General features: G+C 35.1%; 1 protein-coding gene across 1 annotated transcript in view; it reads left to right on the top strand.

Annotated features, from left to right (window-relative positions):
* Nucleotides 1-139: 139 nt before the first annotated feature.
* Nucleotides 140-17856, top strand: part of LOC111055492 (lysosomal alpha-glucosidase) — a 59833-nt gene continuing 42116 nt past the window's right edge. The window contains exons 1-4 of the mRNA XM_039429365.1: nucleotides 140-867; nucleotides 3462-3610; nucleotides 5999-6170; nucleotides 10498-10588. Coding sequence (XP_039285299.1) covers nucleotides 325-867; nucleotides 3462-3610; nucleotides 5999-6170; nucleotides 10498-10588 — 955 coding nt within the window. The 5' untranslated portion in view covers nucleotides 140-324. The remainder of the gene's footprint in view (nucleotides 868-3461; nucleotides 3611-5998; nucleotides 6171-10497; nucleotides 10589-17856) is intronic.

Raw genomic sequence — 17856 nt, forward strand, 5'->3', positions numbered from 1 at the left:
GACTTTAAAAGTATATATTTTAAATTATAATTATTTGGATTTGAATGTACTATTTGAATACAAGTACTCCTTTATCGAATCGAATTTTCTTTTTCCAACAGTTGATCAGCCTGAAACCGATGTCAGCTGAGTTCTATACGTCGCTGTTGCTAACCTAAAAAAAAAAACAACAAGTATTTGCCTAATCGATATCGATTGTGATTATATTGGAATAGTGAATTAATTTGTTTTGTTCTCTGACTATCTATCAAATAAATTGTTTCTAATAACTAGCAATCGTTTTGCAAGCTATTATGCTGCCAAGTATCGTATTTTAGATTTATAATGCATGTCGATAATATGTCGATAATTATAGTGGAAGAAGTGGTTGATAAACCAAAGAAACTTAATGGTTTGGAGAGACTTATCATCTTCATAGGCTCTTTATTTATTATATTTTTGTCAATAAAATTATTTTTGAACAACTACGACAAGTCATTCAAGTGCGAATGGAAACTCAAAAATGGAGCCATCAAAGCTATGATGTCCAACAAAAATGTACAACCGCCGGCACCAACTGTTGCACAATGTAGCGTTATTAATGACACAAACAGATTTGATTGCTTTCCACGGGGTAATGCTTCCGAAAAATCATGCTCGCTGAGGGGTTGCTGCTGGATGGTTCCAAAAAATGTCTCTTTTTCGAAAAACATACCCTATTGTTTTTATCCTGAAAACTATAGTTTGTATGAGTTCTTGAACGAGTCGAGCACCGATTTCGGTGTAACAGGGTATTTGAACAACTCTTTCTCATCTCCATATCCTTCCGACATCAGTTTGCTAAAATTGGATGTGAAATTTGAAACTGAAAATCGTCTTAACATAAAGGTAAGCTTAACTACTTGTAACACTTTTTATATTATGTTCTATAAGGTAGTTTCGCCATAATATTTTGAAGGCTTCCTGGGGGAGAAGCAGCCTGAAATACCCCCAGAGAAGCGGGATCTGAAAGATTTGTGATAAAAAGCTATGAAATATGCGACTTTAGTGGTTTAGAGGCATGGAAAATTCTAACAACTCATGTGAATTTATAAGTTTTTGTATTAAAAATGAGGATGATTATATGATGTTAGAAAAGCTTAAATTTATTAGGGTGAATCTCTTCCAATATGCAATAATTCAAATATCCATATCCAATATCGTGATCGATGACCAGGCTTCCCCGGATAGATCTGTCAAAAATTAAAACTGTATTTTACACATAGATGGCGGCGTCACAGTTTAAATTCCATACAAATATCCAAAGTTGTGATCAGGGCCAGGTCTTCCTGGATAGATCGTGTCAAATAATAAACATGGTACATAAAGTGTAGGCAGCATCACAGTCCAGCGAAGTTTTCGTCTAAAAAATCCTCCAACCGATAGAAGTTCCTTCCTACAAGCCACTTTGATAATGAGCTGCTGAACACATTGATTGGGCGTGTCCTACTGAATTTGGCAGGCAGTTGAACATTTGCACCGCCAAAACAGGAAAATAGTTCATCAATATTGACAGGCGACAGCACGGCACATCCAAGTATAGCCTACACCCCCTCGAGTTCCATGTGAATGCACTTCCTTCCTTCTAGCTAATGTGCAGATGTTTTATGTTTTTCCTGACATGTATGAGCGATGATAATATGTACATGCCATGAACTATATGAATGCCCAAAAGTTGGAATATGGGCTGGCAGTGTGCATCATACTTGCTGAACGTCTTCACACGAAGTGCCTTTTTCTGGAGCAGGAATATGCCCTTCACATGCGCCGAATGTCCCCATATCAAGATGCCATATTGTGGCTGGCAAATACTGCATGATAAGGCATCAGCAATACTATAGTGAGGTCCACGTTATAATGGCAGTGGAGAAAGATAGGAGAACAACGTTGCCGATCCTCTGTCTTGTTAATGTTTCCTATAGATAGTAGCTGATACAGGTTTATTTATGTAATATTAACTGTTTATTCTCGTTCAAAATTATCAATTATATTTTATCAAGCAAGAATATTATATTTTTCAATAATTTCTTAATTAGATGAGATATTTTGTTAATTATTAATTCTACATTGTTAAAAGACGATCTGGCAACAGAGCAAAGTGAGAAAGAGATAGCGCTATCCGCTTTGTTGAATGATAGACAAGGATAGCAATACCATTGCTAATCAAACACTGCCATTATAACGTGGACCTCACTATAATTAGTCCCCTCATCTTCCGAAGTAGATAAACAACTCTTGAGATCCTTGAAAATATGAGACTCCCATGATAATTTTCTATCAATACAAGAACCGAGTAAGGTCACAGGTTCAGCATCAAGAAACTCTGTCTTTGTCTCGTTCAATTTTAGCTTGTTATTGGAGAACAACCTCTTCTTGAGCTGTGCTTCGAATTTGGAATCATGGGGCCGTCTGCCCTGACCAATGATTGTGGTATCATCAGAAAAAAACAAGCTATCCGATCCATCCAGGTGCAAATCAAGTGCGTTATAATGTTGATGAACAACGAGTGTTTATACATGTATTAGTTTCTTAAGTATATTTTATTGATTCATACAATAAGTACATTATTAAAATGATAGGGAGAAAAAAAATAAGGTAACCTTGTGCTATTCCTAACCCAAATTCAGATAAGGTTACACATAGTCCGAAATAGGTTAAGTTTTTTATTTTTTAATTTGCTCCAACTTTTGAGTACATTACGCTGGGTCCAGGGACAGCGTTGACGATCTTTGACCATCCAAGAAAGTTACAACTTTCTTCAAGAAACACTAGTCATTTTTTATGTGATCTTTGAATTCTGAACATTTCAAAACATAAATTGCTTATAAAGAAGGATAAATTCTCTTAAAACTAACATAGATAACTTCCCTTTTTAACCGTCTAGACTAGACAGACCCCATCATTGAGAAAATTATAAACAGTTTTGTACCGTAGTCGGTAATTTTTTCAGGTTTCAAATTATCCTATTAAAGCATTTTACGGAAAGTAAAATATGTATTTCATTGCATGAAATTTGTTCACCTTGAAAATATTCAGCAGTTGGTTATTGAGATATCTAATAAAATGTTATGGATTGTGCACATTTTTCAAATATATCAATAACAGTTGAATGTATGAACTTGACCCGGTTGCATTGTAATCTAAATTTTCAGAACAAAAAATCAATCAAAATCAAATCACTTTTATTTTGACATCATCATAAATGGCACTTTACATTACCGTATATACAATTTTGTTGATAGCCTAATAAACTTATCCAATTAGGATTTAACAAAAATAAAATGAATCTTGTTACAATAATACAAAATTATGAATCACTATAATTGGTCACAGTTAGGTGTCACCAAAAACTTGAGCTATTCAGTACAATAATTACTGAGATATAGATAATTTACTGAATTATAGACAAATATTTAAATAGTGTTTTTTGTTTTTTTCTCTAGTTCTATGATCCCAAGAAGAAGCGTTATGAACCACCGATACCAGAAGTGGCTGTTCTGGACACTGCCGCTAAGAACACAAAATACACTGTCAACATCAATAAAAAGCTACCAGGATTCAATGTGATGAGGAAGTGCACCGACAAGGTTCTGTAAGTAATATGTTAAATATTGTTACCTGTCAGCTGTTACTGTATCTAAATAAAATGTCCACTAAAATATTTGTTACTCCAATTAACATTTGTAACATTTTGGACCATTCAATCAATTAGGCTATCCTACTTCAATGTAATTAATTTACTCCTGTGGTCAAGCCAATAGTCTGGGTGACCGGAGATAATATTGTCTTATATTCCATTTTAAGAATCAATAATGTTTTATTGTCACAAACAAAATAATTGCAAAAAGTCACTTCATATTGATAAAATAACATTGATACTTTGTATGCAAGTACATGTTAATATTAAGTTTGTATAGTATTTACTATCCGTTAGGCTCGCTTCGCTCGCCATATCCGTCTAGCCAGGGGCTCCGTCCCCTGGACCCCCGACTGGATCGTCCAAAAATGAGAACAGCGGGCTTGCTTCGATCGCCTGCATTTTTCATTTGAGCATGCTTCATTCCATCAGAAAGTGAAAGTACTGAGAAAACGCAGAAAAGCTGAGAAAAACGTTGGAAAAACGCTGATTTTGGGCGTATCTTTGATGAAATATTAAAGTCACCTCATCACAAAATTTTTAGACCCTAGCTAAACCTCTCTACCAAATTTGAACATTTTCTGTGTATTACTTGATGAAAGAACTGACAAAACGCAAAAAACCGCTAATTTTGGGCGTATCTTTGGCGTTATTTCAAATTCCTTCTAACACAACATTATTACACCCCAGCTGAGGTTCTGTAGTAAATTTGAACATTTTCTGTTCATTTGTTCTCGATAAAGCTGAGAAAGCGCAAAAAAACGCTGGAATAACGCAGGTTTTGGGCGTATCTTTGGCGTTATTACAAATTCCTTCTAAGACAACATTATACACCCCAGCTTAGCTTCTGTACTAAATTTGAACAATTTCTGTTCATTATTGTTCTTGATAAATCTGAGAAAAACAAAAAAAAAAAACGCTGGAAAATCGCAGATTTTGGGCGTATCTTTGGCGTTATTACAAATTCCTTCTAAGACAACATTATACACCCCAGCTTAGCTTCTGTACTAAATTTGAACAATTTCTGTTCATTATTGTTCTCGATAAATCTGAGAAAAACAAAAAAAAAAACGCTGGAAAATCGCAGATTTTGGGCGTATCTTTTGAAATTTTTCCAAACTAGTGCGCCTCTAAAAGGGCCAACTGAACATGCCTACCAAATTTTAACGTTTTTGTTCCGGTAAATTTTTAGTTCTGCGAGTGAGTAAGTGAGTGAGTCAGTCAGTGAGTGAGTGCCATTTCGCTTCTATATATATGGATATTAGTGACCCCTCATATGTGTAATTTTGTATTCTTGTATTATTTGACGATATTCAAATACATGGTTTGCTGTATTGTGTTGAATAAATAAATATTATTATCATTACAAATTAAAATACAAATAGTCTCTCATTCATTTTTTTTTTTGATTCATTCAGTTTTTGGTAGAGAGCTAGTGGGAAGGATATTTTGAATATTCTTTCCAAAGAATGGACACTTATATGTCCAAAGCTCCGCCAATTTATTATTATTTACATAACAATATTATCTATAGTTATTACAAATTTCTTTTTTCATATCATATACAGTTCAATAATAATTTTCTTAGTCTATATTATGTAAATTCATCTATAATTTTGCTGTATTGTAAGCTATTGTTTATAAGTGTATAAGCCAGTTGTCATCTACATGAATAAAGTACCCAATCAATCAATCAATTCATCTTCTTAAATTTCGTTATAATTAATTATTGTATCAGGTTAAATTCATTTTCCTACAGTTACGTTGAAAAGTGACCATTTCTGCACTGAAGTGAGCGCTTTGCGTACTCCAGATTTGCAGCATGACAACGCAAAATAGTTAGTAGGTTATATGGAGCACCAGTGCAGGAAAATCAAAATTAAGTTGGTAATACTCATAGTGAGGCCCACGTTATAATGGCAGTGGAGAACAGCGTTGCCTTGCCATTATGTGCCTTCATTATAGTCATTTCAATGCTTACATAAGATAAACCCCCTTCAAGCAGTCACATAAATTTTCAATTGAATTAATAATCATTATAATTCAATTATAATTATTATTCAATTTTAAATAAATTAAGGTTTTTATTAATAATAAAATTACACAGAAAAACATTTGATGGATTTCAGGGAATTTCACCCATAATTACCCACTTTCCATATTCAATGGTAACTGTAGGAAAAATTTAATGTGAAATTCGTGCGCAAAGTTCGTTTGCTGCACTCAAGAAACCATTCCGCCCTCGCCTACGGATCGGGCGTAAACGTTTCTTTCGGTGCAGCAAACTGTCACTTTGCGCACTAGTTGCACAAATAACTATTTTGTGAAATGTTCATTTTTCAGGTTTCAGACCACATCAGCCGGCTTCACATTTGCAGATCAGTTTCTGCAACTGACCGCTTTCTTGCCGACCGACAACATCTATGGTCTCGGGGTGCACAGAAACAACTTTGTTCTGAACAACGATTGGAACAACATTCCATTGTTCAATAGCGACTTGCCACCTGCTGATAATGTGAGTTCATTTCTTGTGCTTTCCAACGAGTAAAGGGTTATTTTCAATTAGCTGGTCCGGCGAACTTCGTACCGCCAAATAGTTTAATGCAACTCATGACAAACTTGAAGGTGCATTTTCGTTTATGCGTAAATTTCCGCAGTCAAAGACGACAAGAATTGTTGACATTCATATTGTCCAAATTTCAAGTGTGCTAAAACAGCTGATCAAATAACTTCTCATCAATTGTGTTTATTATTCAAGAATCAAACATTTCTAAGAATATCAACATATTGCCAGTTTAAGCTCAACCTGCCCCATTAAAACATAATTGAACATAATCTTTCAGGTTATTTAGACAAATTGAAATCTACTCAATCTGAGATCCTCACCATGTCGTGGTCGACGACGGCATTTATGCACTAACGAAAACCCAGCTGTAGCTGGATGCACACCTGAGGAGGCGCGATGCGGCATTTTATTCATATAGATAATGTTTCAACTGCAAAATAAATAATTTACTGAAAATCAATTAATTCTGAACACCGAAGACAGCTCAATTATTCGAAACAAAGCAATGTCTTTACAGCATGATGTAAGTCTTTAACCTGAGGCCGCACTGCTGGATGGTTACACACAGAGCAGTCATTTTGTTTTTAGTCGGGGCATTTAGAATAAAATACATGGTCGGTTATGGAGCAGCACACACTCTTGTCTACTATCTACCGACGGCTGTTGTATGACGCAATGATTATAACAGCTGACTTTTATTTCTGTGTGTGGCCAGCTCACAAATCTTACATGTAATCTCAAGGATTACATGTAAACTTTGAAGGACCGTAGAAAAGAGTCCTGAAGTCGGATTATAAATTTGATGGGCCATAAACCTGGTCCTGAACATAACGAACACAACTAAAAAAATGATCAAATTCGGTGCACACATAAAAAAGTTATTGAATGTCAAAATTTGAGGCTCGATTTTTATTTATATAGATGAGTTTTACCTTAAAGAAAGTATAGCATAAGAAGATATCCCATAGCTTGTAGAATTCATTCAAAGTTTTGTATCAAATTATGGTGTTGTGTATCAAGTTGAGATGATACTGTATCATATTGTATTGATACTGTATCATTTATGGTGATATCATAGAGAAAATATAGCATAAGAAGATTTCATGGTATAGGGTGATATGTTCCAAATTTCAATGTTAACTCAAGCCGATAGTCCTAGTAGTTATATTTCGTTAGCTATTTGATTAGGACACGTTGACAATTGATTAGGTTATAGCATAGAAAAAAGATAGCAGAAGAGTACATTATAGTACTTTATAGTACTTTTTAGTACATTATAGTATATTAAGAAGATCCCATAGTACATTATATTTCTTTTTAATAAAATTAGTACAATTGATGGTGATGTTGTGAAATCTCTCCATAATAACAAAACAAAGATATTGTAAAATTTCACTAAATATTTATTGATAAATTTTTAGTAAAATTTGACAATATCTTTGTTTTCGTAATATTCTTTTTATTCAATCAATCGGTGTTATTGTATGATAACAATAAGTACATCATAAAAATGATAGGGAGAGAAAAAATAAAGTAACCTTCTGCTATTCCTCTCCCAAATTTTGATAGGTTGTTTATGTTCCAAATCTCACTGTCAACTCAAGCCGATAGTCCTAGTAGTTCTTTTTCGTGAAGCTATGTGACGCTGGTAGTCTCTCATACTGAAAATGAGCTACGAGAACGTTCAATCTGAATTTGAAAATGTATTATTGAATATTGAAAAGAAATGATATTTTCTTGGTGGAAAAAATAAATTTGAGGTAGAATTATTTGTTCCTAAAAATAATAAACAATTCATATTTTATTGGATGTACCAAGATTAAACACAGCTATCTACTTCCTATCTTTCTTACACTTATCTGTTATCTTCATTGAAACACAGCTATCTATCATAAAGAAGAAGTAGCATAATAAGATATCCCATGGTATAGAGCGTTTATGTTGAAAATTTCACTGTTAACTCAAGCCGATAGTCCTAGTAGTTCTTTTTCGTGAAGCTATGTGACGCTGGTAGTCTCTCATACTTTGTCGTTCTTACACTCTCATTCCAACAACACAGTAATAATAGACAGTAGTCGCCAGTAATCGGCTTGAGTTGACAAGAAATCGACTTAAAATTTGGAACATGAATGACCTAAACCATGTGATATCTTATGCTATCTCTCCTCTATGATTCCACCCAGGAGGGCTGAAAAGAATATACATTTGTTCTTATGAACTTGTTCACTCATCGACAGAGCAGAAAATAATTAATCGTTTGAAACACAAACGAACTAAATGTGTCTGCCGATCTGTACCTGTCAAAACAATAAAGTTTTTCGAATACTATTTTTTTTTTGTGAACAGTTTTGAATGAAAAGAATTCTCTGACGCATATTCTAACAATTATTATTATGTGCAATTGTTTTGTAAATATATCATAACTTGATGAATAGCTTAGTTCACAATCAGCTAATAATCTATAGTGAGGTCCACGTTATAATGGCAGTGGAGAAAGATATAAGAACAACGTTGCCGATCCTCTGTGTTGTTAATGTGTCCTATAGATGGTAGCTGATACAGGTTTATTGATGTAATATTAACTGTTCATTCTCGTTTAAAATAATCAATAATATTTTATTAAGCAAGAAATTATATTTTTCAATAATTACATAATGAATTTCCATAATTAAGATGAAATATTTTATTAATTAATTGATAATTCTACATTGTTAAAAGACGAACTGGCAACAGAGCAAAGCAAGGAAGAGATAGGGCTATCCGCTTTGTTGAATGATAGACAAGGATAGCAATACCATTGCTAATCAAACACTGTCATGGACCTCACTATAGTGTCTTGTGACGTATGTTATTAACTATGAGAAGTTTTAACGTTTTTCACAAAAAAAAATCTGAAATTATTTGTAATCATCGTAGATTCCACAAATAATTTAAATTTCTATCATAATTGAAATTTAATAGCCCATTAGTTGGTTAGGAGATAAATATTCATTACATTGATGACTTGAAATCATTGTTTATTTTCTTCATTACAAAATCATTCTCATGATTGAATCAATAAATGGATAAAATGTTTTGAAACAAACTGAAACTTGCTTTGAAGAGGAATACCAGATAATAAAGCAATTTCAGTAGTTGATGAGTAATTCTATAAATCAGCTTTCTTATCAGTGAAATTAAAGTTATTGTCATTTGTAGGCTGCATTCCAAAATGATATCACTTTGTTCTCAGGACTCTGATTGTTTTTGTTTGTTTCCTGCATAGATAATAGTCCACTGTAAATGACATATTTTATACTTTATTGTGGACTACAGTTTAAATTCCGTTATGAATATCTTATCAAATTCAATTTCATTCTATTGAGCCAAAAGCACCATATCGACCTTGAATAATGCAATCAAAAAGCATGCACCAGCCTAAAGCCTCTCCTAATAAAATATAATTATAAAATCAATAAATTCTAAATTTAGTCAAACAAATTGTTCAAAGTATGCTTATGTTCAGTATCAGATCAACAATTTTATCTTCCATCTATAATAATAAGGGAAAGAATTATTGACTTATACACGTAGGGGATAGGAAATTCACAAATGATGCATCATCTCGTCTGAACTACTGGACTGATGAACTTGAAATTTTGCATATCGATTCTTAATTTACCGAGGATCGTTATAGGCCTATTTTAAATATTTCAAGATTTCAGTAGGTCAAGTTTTTAGTCTGTCAAGTTATTAATTAGACCCTTGCCGAGCACTGGTTATCTGCTATAGTGAGGTCCACGTTATAATGGCAGTGGAGAAAAATAGGAGATCAACGTTGCCGATCCTATGTGTTGTATAGACGTCGCCTTCTATAGACGTCAGCTGATACAAGTTTATTGATGTAATATCAACTGTTCATTCTAGTTCAAAATAATCAATTATATATTAAGCAGGAAATTATATTTTTCAATAATTCCATAATGAATTTTAATAATTAAGATGAAATATTTTGTTATTTAATTGATAATTCTACATTGTTAAAAGATGATCTGGCAACAGAACACAGCGAGAAAGAGATAGCCCTATCCACTTTGTTGAATTATAGCAATACCATTGCTAATCAAACCTGCCAATATAACGTGGACCTCACTATAGTGATTATACAAATGTAGCTTTTTGAATCTCGATATGCTCAACTTTCTCAAGCAGTGGTAGTTTTGGACCAATTCTTGAACAATCCTTTGATAATTTTAGTTTGAATTCGTATTATAACAATTGTAATTTTTATTTTCAGACGAATCTGTACTCTTCTCATCCATTCTTCATGGCCATAGAAGATGATGGTTCTTCGTTCGGTGTACTCCTATTGAATAGTAATGCTATGGGTTAGTAAGATAAATAATTCATTCAAATAACTCAAATAAATTAATTCATTCAACTGTTAATCCGGTCTATAATGAAAACACTTCATCAACATTTATAATTATGTTCCCATTAATATTCACTCACTTGAATGCTAATGATATATGTGGCTGATGCTGATATATGGGACTGATAATGATATATGTGGCTGATACTGATATATAGGGCTGATAATGATATATGGGGCTGATACTGATATATGGGGCTGATACTGGTTTAATATATGGGGCTGATACTGATAACAGCTGTTGTATGGTGAAAGTGATATTTTCGAGCTCAAAATTTAAGTGATTTTATTCTATATTTTGTGAATATTTGAAGTTTGGTTTTTGTTTTAATGGAAGTTTCATTATCAATCTATCTAAATTTGAAATTCTTTGTTTTTGTTCTGATTCATAGTTTCAGATTGAAGATTTGGTGTTGAAATTGAAGTGAACATAACCTACATAATATTTGGACAATTTGTGACAAAATCAGGAAATTGAAGAATTTTTGGGCAATAGCCTGTTTTTTCTTTTCCGACTATTGTATTGTTCGCTCTATCTAATAAATAATAAATAAATAATAGGGGGCTGATAACGATATATGTGGCTGATACTGATATATGGGGCTGATAATGATATATGTGGCTGATACTGATATGATATATGGGGCTGATACTGATATATAGGGCTGATAATGATATATGGGGCTGATAGTGATATATGGGGCTGATACTGATATAATATATGGGGCTGATACTGATATATGGGGCTGATACTGATATATGGGGCTGATACTGATATATGGGGCTGATAACGATATATGTGGCTGATAGTGATATATGGGGCTGATACTGATATAATATATGGGGCTGATACTGATATATGGGGCTGATACTGATATATGTGGCTGATAATGATATATGTGGCTTATACTGATATATGGGGCTGATACTGATATATGGGGCTGATAACGATATATGTGGCTGATACTGATATATGGGGCTGATAATGATATATGTTGCTGATAATGATATGATACAGGGGGCTGATAATGATATATGGGGCTGATACTAATATGGGGCTGATAATGATATATTTGGCTGATACTGATATGATATATGGGGCTGATACTGATATATAGGGCTGATAACGATATGTGGGGCTGATACTGATATATGGGGCTGATAATGATATATGTGGCTGATACTGATATATGGGGCCGATACTGGTATATGGGGCTGACACTGATATATGGGGCTGATAACGATATATGTTGGAGCCAGCTCTAGTTTTCATTTTTCGTTTTTGAATTGGACGCGCGCTCCTCGTTCAGTTCGTATTTCTTTCACTTGAGTGCGTCGCGCTCACTAGCCGGTAGATTTTTTCTTTCAGTTCAGTCTCGCTTCGTAATAGCTTGCCTCGAGTCGGGAATTGATAATTATTATTCGTCGATCATTCCCAGAAGAAAATTGTTCTTCAAATTATTATTTTTTCGTTAATGTTAAATCGTACACCATAAACCTACGTTTGGAAGAGTGTTTGCCAAACTCCCTTTAGTTGAAAGTTTTAAACTATTATTTTTCGATTGGAAAGTTCACCGATCTATAGTCTTTAAAGACATTGTAAATATCTCGTCAGAAATATATGTGCAACGTTATATGATGGAAGCCGAATTTACCAACAGTAGATGACAATTAAGCTTGCCTTTTCACCATCCTTGATTCATCTCCTACCTCGGGGACACCTGAATACCTTACCTGGGAGTTGTAAGCTCAATAATATAAATATTACATTAGGTACTCTGCAGATTTTCGGTGAGTTGTTCTTTTATATTTTCATTGCATGTACTTGTTTCTGTAGAGATATCACTTGTTTCTTTTCTATTCAATACAGTCCACTTTACATCAAAATTATTGATTACCAATTTAAAATCAATATAAATTTCGTAAAGTTGAACCTTAGAGTTTACACTGGTCATCCAGGCCAGATTTTATTGGCTATTTTTTATTAAAATATTTGGCAAGCACTTATCCAATTTTATTGTAAATCGTTTGTGCATGCTAGGGTTCAAACCTGTTTGTACATTATGAATTGAGCCGATCAAGTTGGTTCACTCTTATCTCTATTGTCCGATCGGAACCGTTACTTTGCAATGCTGATAACGTTATCGCTTAGCTTGCTTCGTCTATTGAGCTTTCTCTGTTCAATTTGTACTAACATTATCATTTTGCTTGCTTGAATCATCAATGAAAATCGTTCATTGTAATTCATTCATTCATTGTAGTTCATTCGTAATTTTATTCGAAAATTAGTAAATGAAAATCATTAAGACCTTTCCAATATCCAATCATGAGTGAAAAGAAGTTAAAGCTCAAACGAGCTAAACTTGAGCAATATTTCTATCGTATTCAACGTACTTTCGAATTGTCGAAAAAGGCTTTAAAAGAAGAAGCTAGTGCTAAACAATTTCTAATTCTCTATAGTTCCACTCTTAAAACTGTTCAGGATTATGAAGCTGTTGAAATGGAAATACAGGAGCTTGAAATGGAAAAAGACCCGGAATTTGTACCCAAATTTAGTAGTTCACATATGGAAATGTTCGAACATATGGAAGCAATTGCTAGTGAATTGAAAAAACGCAGTCAGGTTGTACCTAGTGTTTCTACCCCGGCTCAACCTGTATCTTCCAATAAGGATTCGTCTAATATTTTACCGAAAATTGAAATTCCTGTGTTCGACGGAGATCAATCAAAATGGGCGGTATTCTACGAAATGTTTAAATGCATGATTCATGACAACAAATCGATTCCAAATCAACAAAAGGTCCAATATCTGGTGTCCAAACTATCTGGAGAAGCGGCTAATATTTCACGTCATCTACCACCTATTGCTAATAATTATGAAATTATTTGGGATGCATTAATTAAGCGGTTCAATGACCCCCGCTCACTCTCAAATGTGTACTTGAAACAAATTTTCGAATTCAATTGTCTTAAATCTGAGTCTCGTGCAGGTTTAGTTTCTATAGTCGATCAGTTCTGTGGCTCAATTACTGCTTTAAAACGCCTACGAGGTGAAGATGTATCTGATGCAATATTTCTGTTCCAAGCGTTGAAAATTTTAGATCCTGTTTCTCGAAAGGCATTTGAAGCTTCAGTTCATACTAAGGATGATCCCACATATACTGATTTTGTTTCATTCATCGAAAGGCAGATTAAATCGTTACCGCATGACGAATCGTCTAAACAATGCAAGCCAGTAGTGAAACCAATACCAAAATCCAAAGTGTTGGTTGTTCAATCGAATTCGCAAGTGACCAAATCACCGGTAAAAATATCAGAATGTCTGAAATGTTCGATGACAAATCATAAATTGATCAATTGTCGTCTTTTTCGTCAGTTATCACCTTGGGACCGTTTTCGTTTTGTTAAGGAGAAGGGTTGCTGTTTGAAATGTTTCTCGCCAGCCCATCGTAGTAAAGATTGTACTTCTTCCAACTGCGAGGAATGTAGTCAGAAGCATAATTCGCTTTTACATTTCGGAAATGCTTCAAATTCGTCATCAAATTCGGATGCGAAAAAGGTAGAAAATAATACTATTACCTGTTGTTCTATCGATTCGAAGTCGGCACCGTATAGTGTTCTACTATCAACTGCTCAAGTCGAGGTACCTGATAAGAGAGGTAGATTGCACAAAATAAGAGTTTTAGTTGATTCAGCTAGTCAAAGTCATTTCATTACTCGTAAACTTTGTCGTAAATTGCAACTATCGATTTCTCCTTTCCAATTAATTGTGAATGGTTTTGGCGGAAATTCGCAATCAGTTTTTGGTCGTACTTTTGTCACGCTTCAATCTCGACTCGATTCTATTGTTAAATTTTCCATTGAACCATTAGTTGTCGAAAAAATCATGGAACAGCTTCCCACTAGTAAAATTGATAATTCTAAATTATCAAATTTGTTTGGTCTTCGACTTGCTGATGAAAGTTATCACATTCCCAGCGAAATTGACGCTATTATAGGAGCTGAATTAGTGCCCCATATTTTCCGAAATGGTCGTGTGGAAATTGATTCGAATTATTTGATGGCCTTGGAAAGTGTTTTCGGTTATATTTTGATGGGTAGAGCCCCTATTTTAACTCAATCTTCAGAAAATTCAACGTGTTTGATGACTTGTCTAACATCACCGTTGGATAAGTTAGTTCGAAAATTTTGGGAAGTGGAAAGCGTTCCAGATGTAGGAAAACAACTCACTGCTGATGAGTTAGAATGCGAGAAGGATTTTGCATCGTCCGTTCGTCGTGAAAATTCGGGTAGATTCGTTGTCTCATTATCGTTTTCAAAATCCCCTGGTTGTCTTGGTGATTCTTATGCTATGTCAGAACGTCGACTCATCAGTTTGGAGAAACGACTGGCACGTGATCCAAACATGCGTTTAGTGTATCACGATGTCCTCTTGGATTATCTCAAACAAGGACACATGGAATTGATAAAAAATCAGAGTGATAAAAGTGGTTATTTTATACCTCATCATGCTGTAATCAAAACTCAGAGTCAATCAACGCCTTTGCGTATTGTCTTTGACGCAGGCGCGAAAACTACTACTGGAGTATCATTGAATGATATACTTCATATCGGCCCCAAGTTGCAAACGGATATTTTCGTTCTGTTAGTCAATTTTCGGTTATTTTCTATCGCTGTAACTGCTGATATAAAGCAGATGTATAGACAGATTCTTGTCGATGAATCGTGTCGCAAATTTCAGCGTTTGTTATGGAGATTTTCGTCCAATGATCCCATACAAATTTTGAATTAAAAACTGTCGTATTTGGTCTGAGTGAGTCACCGTTTCTAGCTCTCAGAACTGTCCATCAACTTGTTCAAGAAGAAGGTGAAAATTTCCCTGATGCTAAAGCTCGTATTCCGAGTGACATGTTTATGGATGATTTGGTGACAAGTGTGTCTTCTTTAGGTGAAGCAAATCGTCTTTGTAGTCAGGCTAAAGAATTGTTCGAGAGAGGCGGATTCGAACTTACTAAATGGAGTTCCAATTCACCTGAATTGATGAATGATTTCTCGGAAGATGAAAAATCAGCCTTGTCTAAAGATTTCGAGATGGGAAATTTGTTGGCTGTCCTAGGTTTGAAATGGCAACCTGGTAGTGATTCGTTTTGTTTTTCAGTGAATCCTAATCAGTCTGTTCCTACCAAACGTCACATTTTATCGGTAGTAGCACGCATTTTCGATCCTTTGGGACTCTTGTCACCCCTAACTTTGTTTCTTAAATGTTTAATTAAACAATTATGGAATGCTGGTCTTGATTGGGACGATTCAGTACCTCCCTCTATTGCGCTTCAATGGGAGACATGTCAGAAGGAGTTCCCTTTATTGTCCAATCTCTTCATACCACGTCATTTAGGAGTGATGAATGATTCGAAAATTACTGTCATTGGTTTCTGTGATGCATCGACTTTAGGTTATGGTGGTGTGATCTACATAAAATCTCAAATGGATATGCAACCTGCAACTATCACATTGTTGTGCGCTAAATCAAAAGTCGCGCCATCTAAGACTTTATCCATACCTAGGCTTGAATTATGCGCGGCGCTCTTGCTCGCTGAATTAATACAGGTTGTTGTCTCTGTTTTGAGCCTTCGTTGTCACGTGACTCGCGTTGTTGCATTATCGGATTCTACTGTTGTCTTACATTGGATCAGGGGCTGTCCATCCAGATGGCAATCTTTCGTCGCTAATCGAGTTACGAAAATTCAAGACTGTCCTATCAACGACTGGTTACACGTGGCAGGAAATTCAAACCCAGCTGATCCCATTTCGAGAGGTTTATCCCCTTCTGAAATAATTAATCATGATTTGTGGTGGTCTGGCCCCTCTTGGCTAATGTTAGAAGAGAGTGATTGGCCCGTCAAGGTCGATCTGGAATCTATAGAGTGTCTACCTGAGGTCAAGGTTCACTCAATTGTCACTGTAGTACAGTCGGAAAATTCATCTATTAATTCGATTCATCTTTTAATTGCTCGTTGTTCCAACTACCAACGTCTATTGCGTATCATGGTGTTAATATTGAAAGTACTTCGTCTATTGCCTAAACCTCATGAATTAGATTTCGATTTGGCGGAAAAACATTTGTGTAAAGTTGTACAAAAAATTCATTTTTCGAAAGAATTACTGGAATTGAAAGCTGGGAAAGAATGTACTTCTCATCTTCAACAACTGTCACCCTTTCTTGATCATGATATTATTCGTGTGGGTGGACGTTTACAAAATTCTGAGTTGAATTATGACAGCTGTCATCCGATTATATTACCGAAAAATGATCCATTGGTCACGCTTTTGATTGATTATTTTCATGAAAAGCACTGTCACGCTGGACCTCATTTATTGGCGTCTATTTTGAGACAAAAATATTGGATTTTATCAGCCCGTGTCATTATAAGGAGTCATGTACGAAAATGTAACAAGTGTTTTCACTATCGTCCCACTCTTACACCGCCGAAAATGGGTAATCTGCCAGCCTGTAGAACTCTGTCGTCTAAACCATTCGTCCAATGTGGAGTTGATTATGGTGGACCCATTCGAATCACCATGGCCAGGCGTCGGAATCCTTTCATATTTAAATCATACATTTGTCTTTTTGTCTGTATGGCAACTAAAGCCGTTCACATTGAATTAGTTTCGGACTTATCGACCCAAATGTTCTTATCAGCTTTTCGCCGTTTCCTTGCTCGACGAGGTCCTTGTAAGGTCATGTATTCCGATAATGGTACCAACTTCGTCGGCGCCTATGATGAGCTAATAAAATTGTCACGGATGCTGAACTCCAAGGAATATCAAAACCTGCTCCAGAATGAACTTGCTGATCATAGCATTGAGTGGAATTTCATCCCGCCAGGTTCACCTCACTTCGGCGGTCTTTGGGAGGCGAATATAAAATCAGTAAAGTCACACCTGTTTCGAGTTATTGGTAACCAGTTGTTGATTTACGAAGAATTGAACACTGTCTTAGTTCAAATTGAGGCTGTACTTAACTCACGCCCGTTATGTCAAATGAGCGCGGATCCGAGTGAACCCCTCGCCCTCACACCGGCTCATTTTCTCACTTTGACACCTCTTAAGTACCTTCCTATGTTAAATGTGGAAGATCGTCCAATGAATCGATTGGATCGGTTTGAATTAGTCAATCAAATGGTTCAGTCTTTCTGGAGTCGTTGGCGCAAAGAATACTTACAC

The sequence above is a fragment of the Nilaparvata lugens genome, chromosome 5, assembly GCF_014356525.2.
Source record: "Nilaparvata lugens isolate BPH chromosome 5, ASM1435652v1, whole genome shotgun sequence".
NCBI lineage: Eukaryota > Metazoa > Arthropoda > Insecta > Hemiptera > Delphacidae > Nilaparvata > Nilaparvata lugens.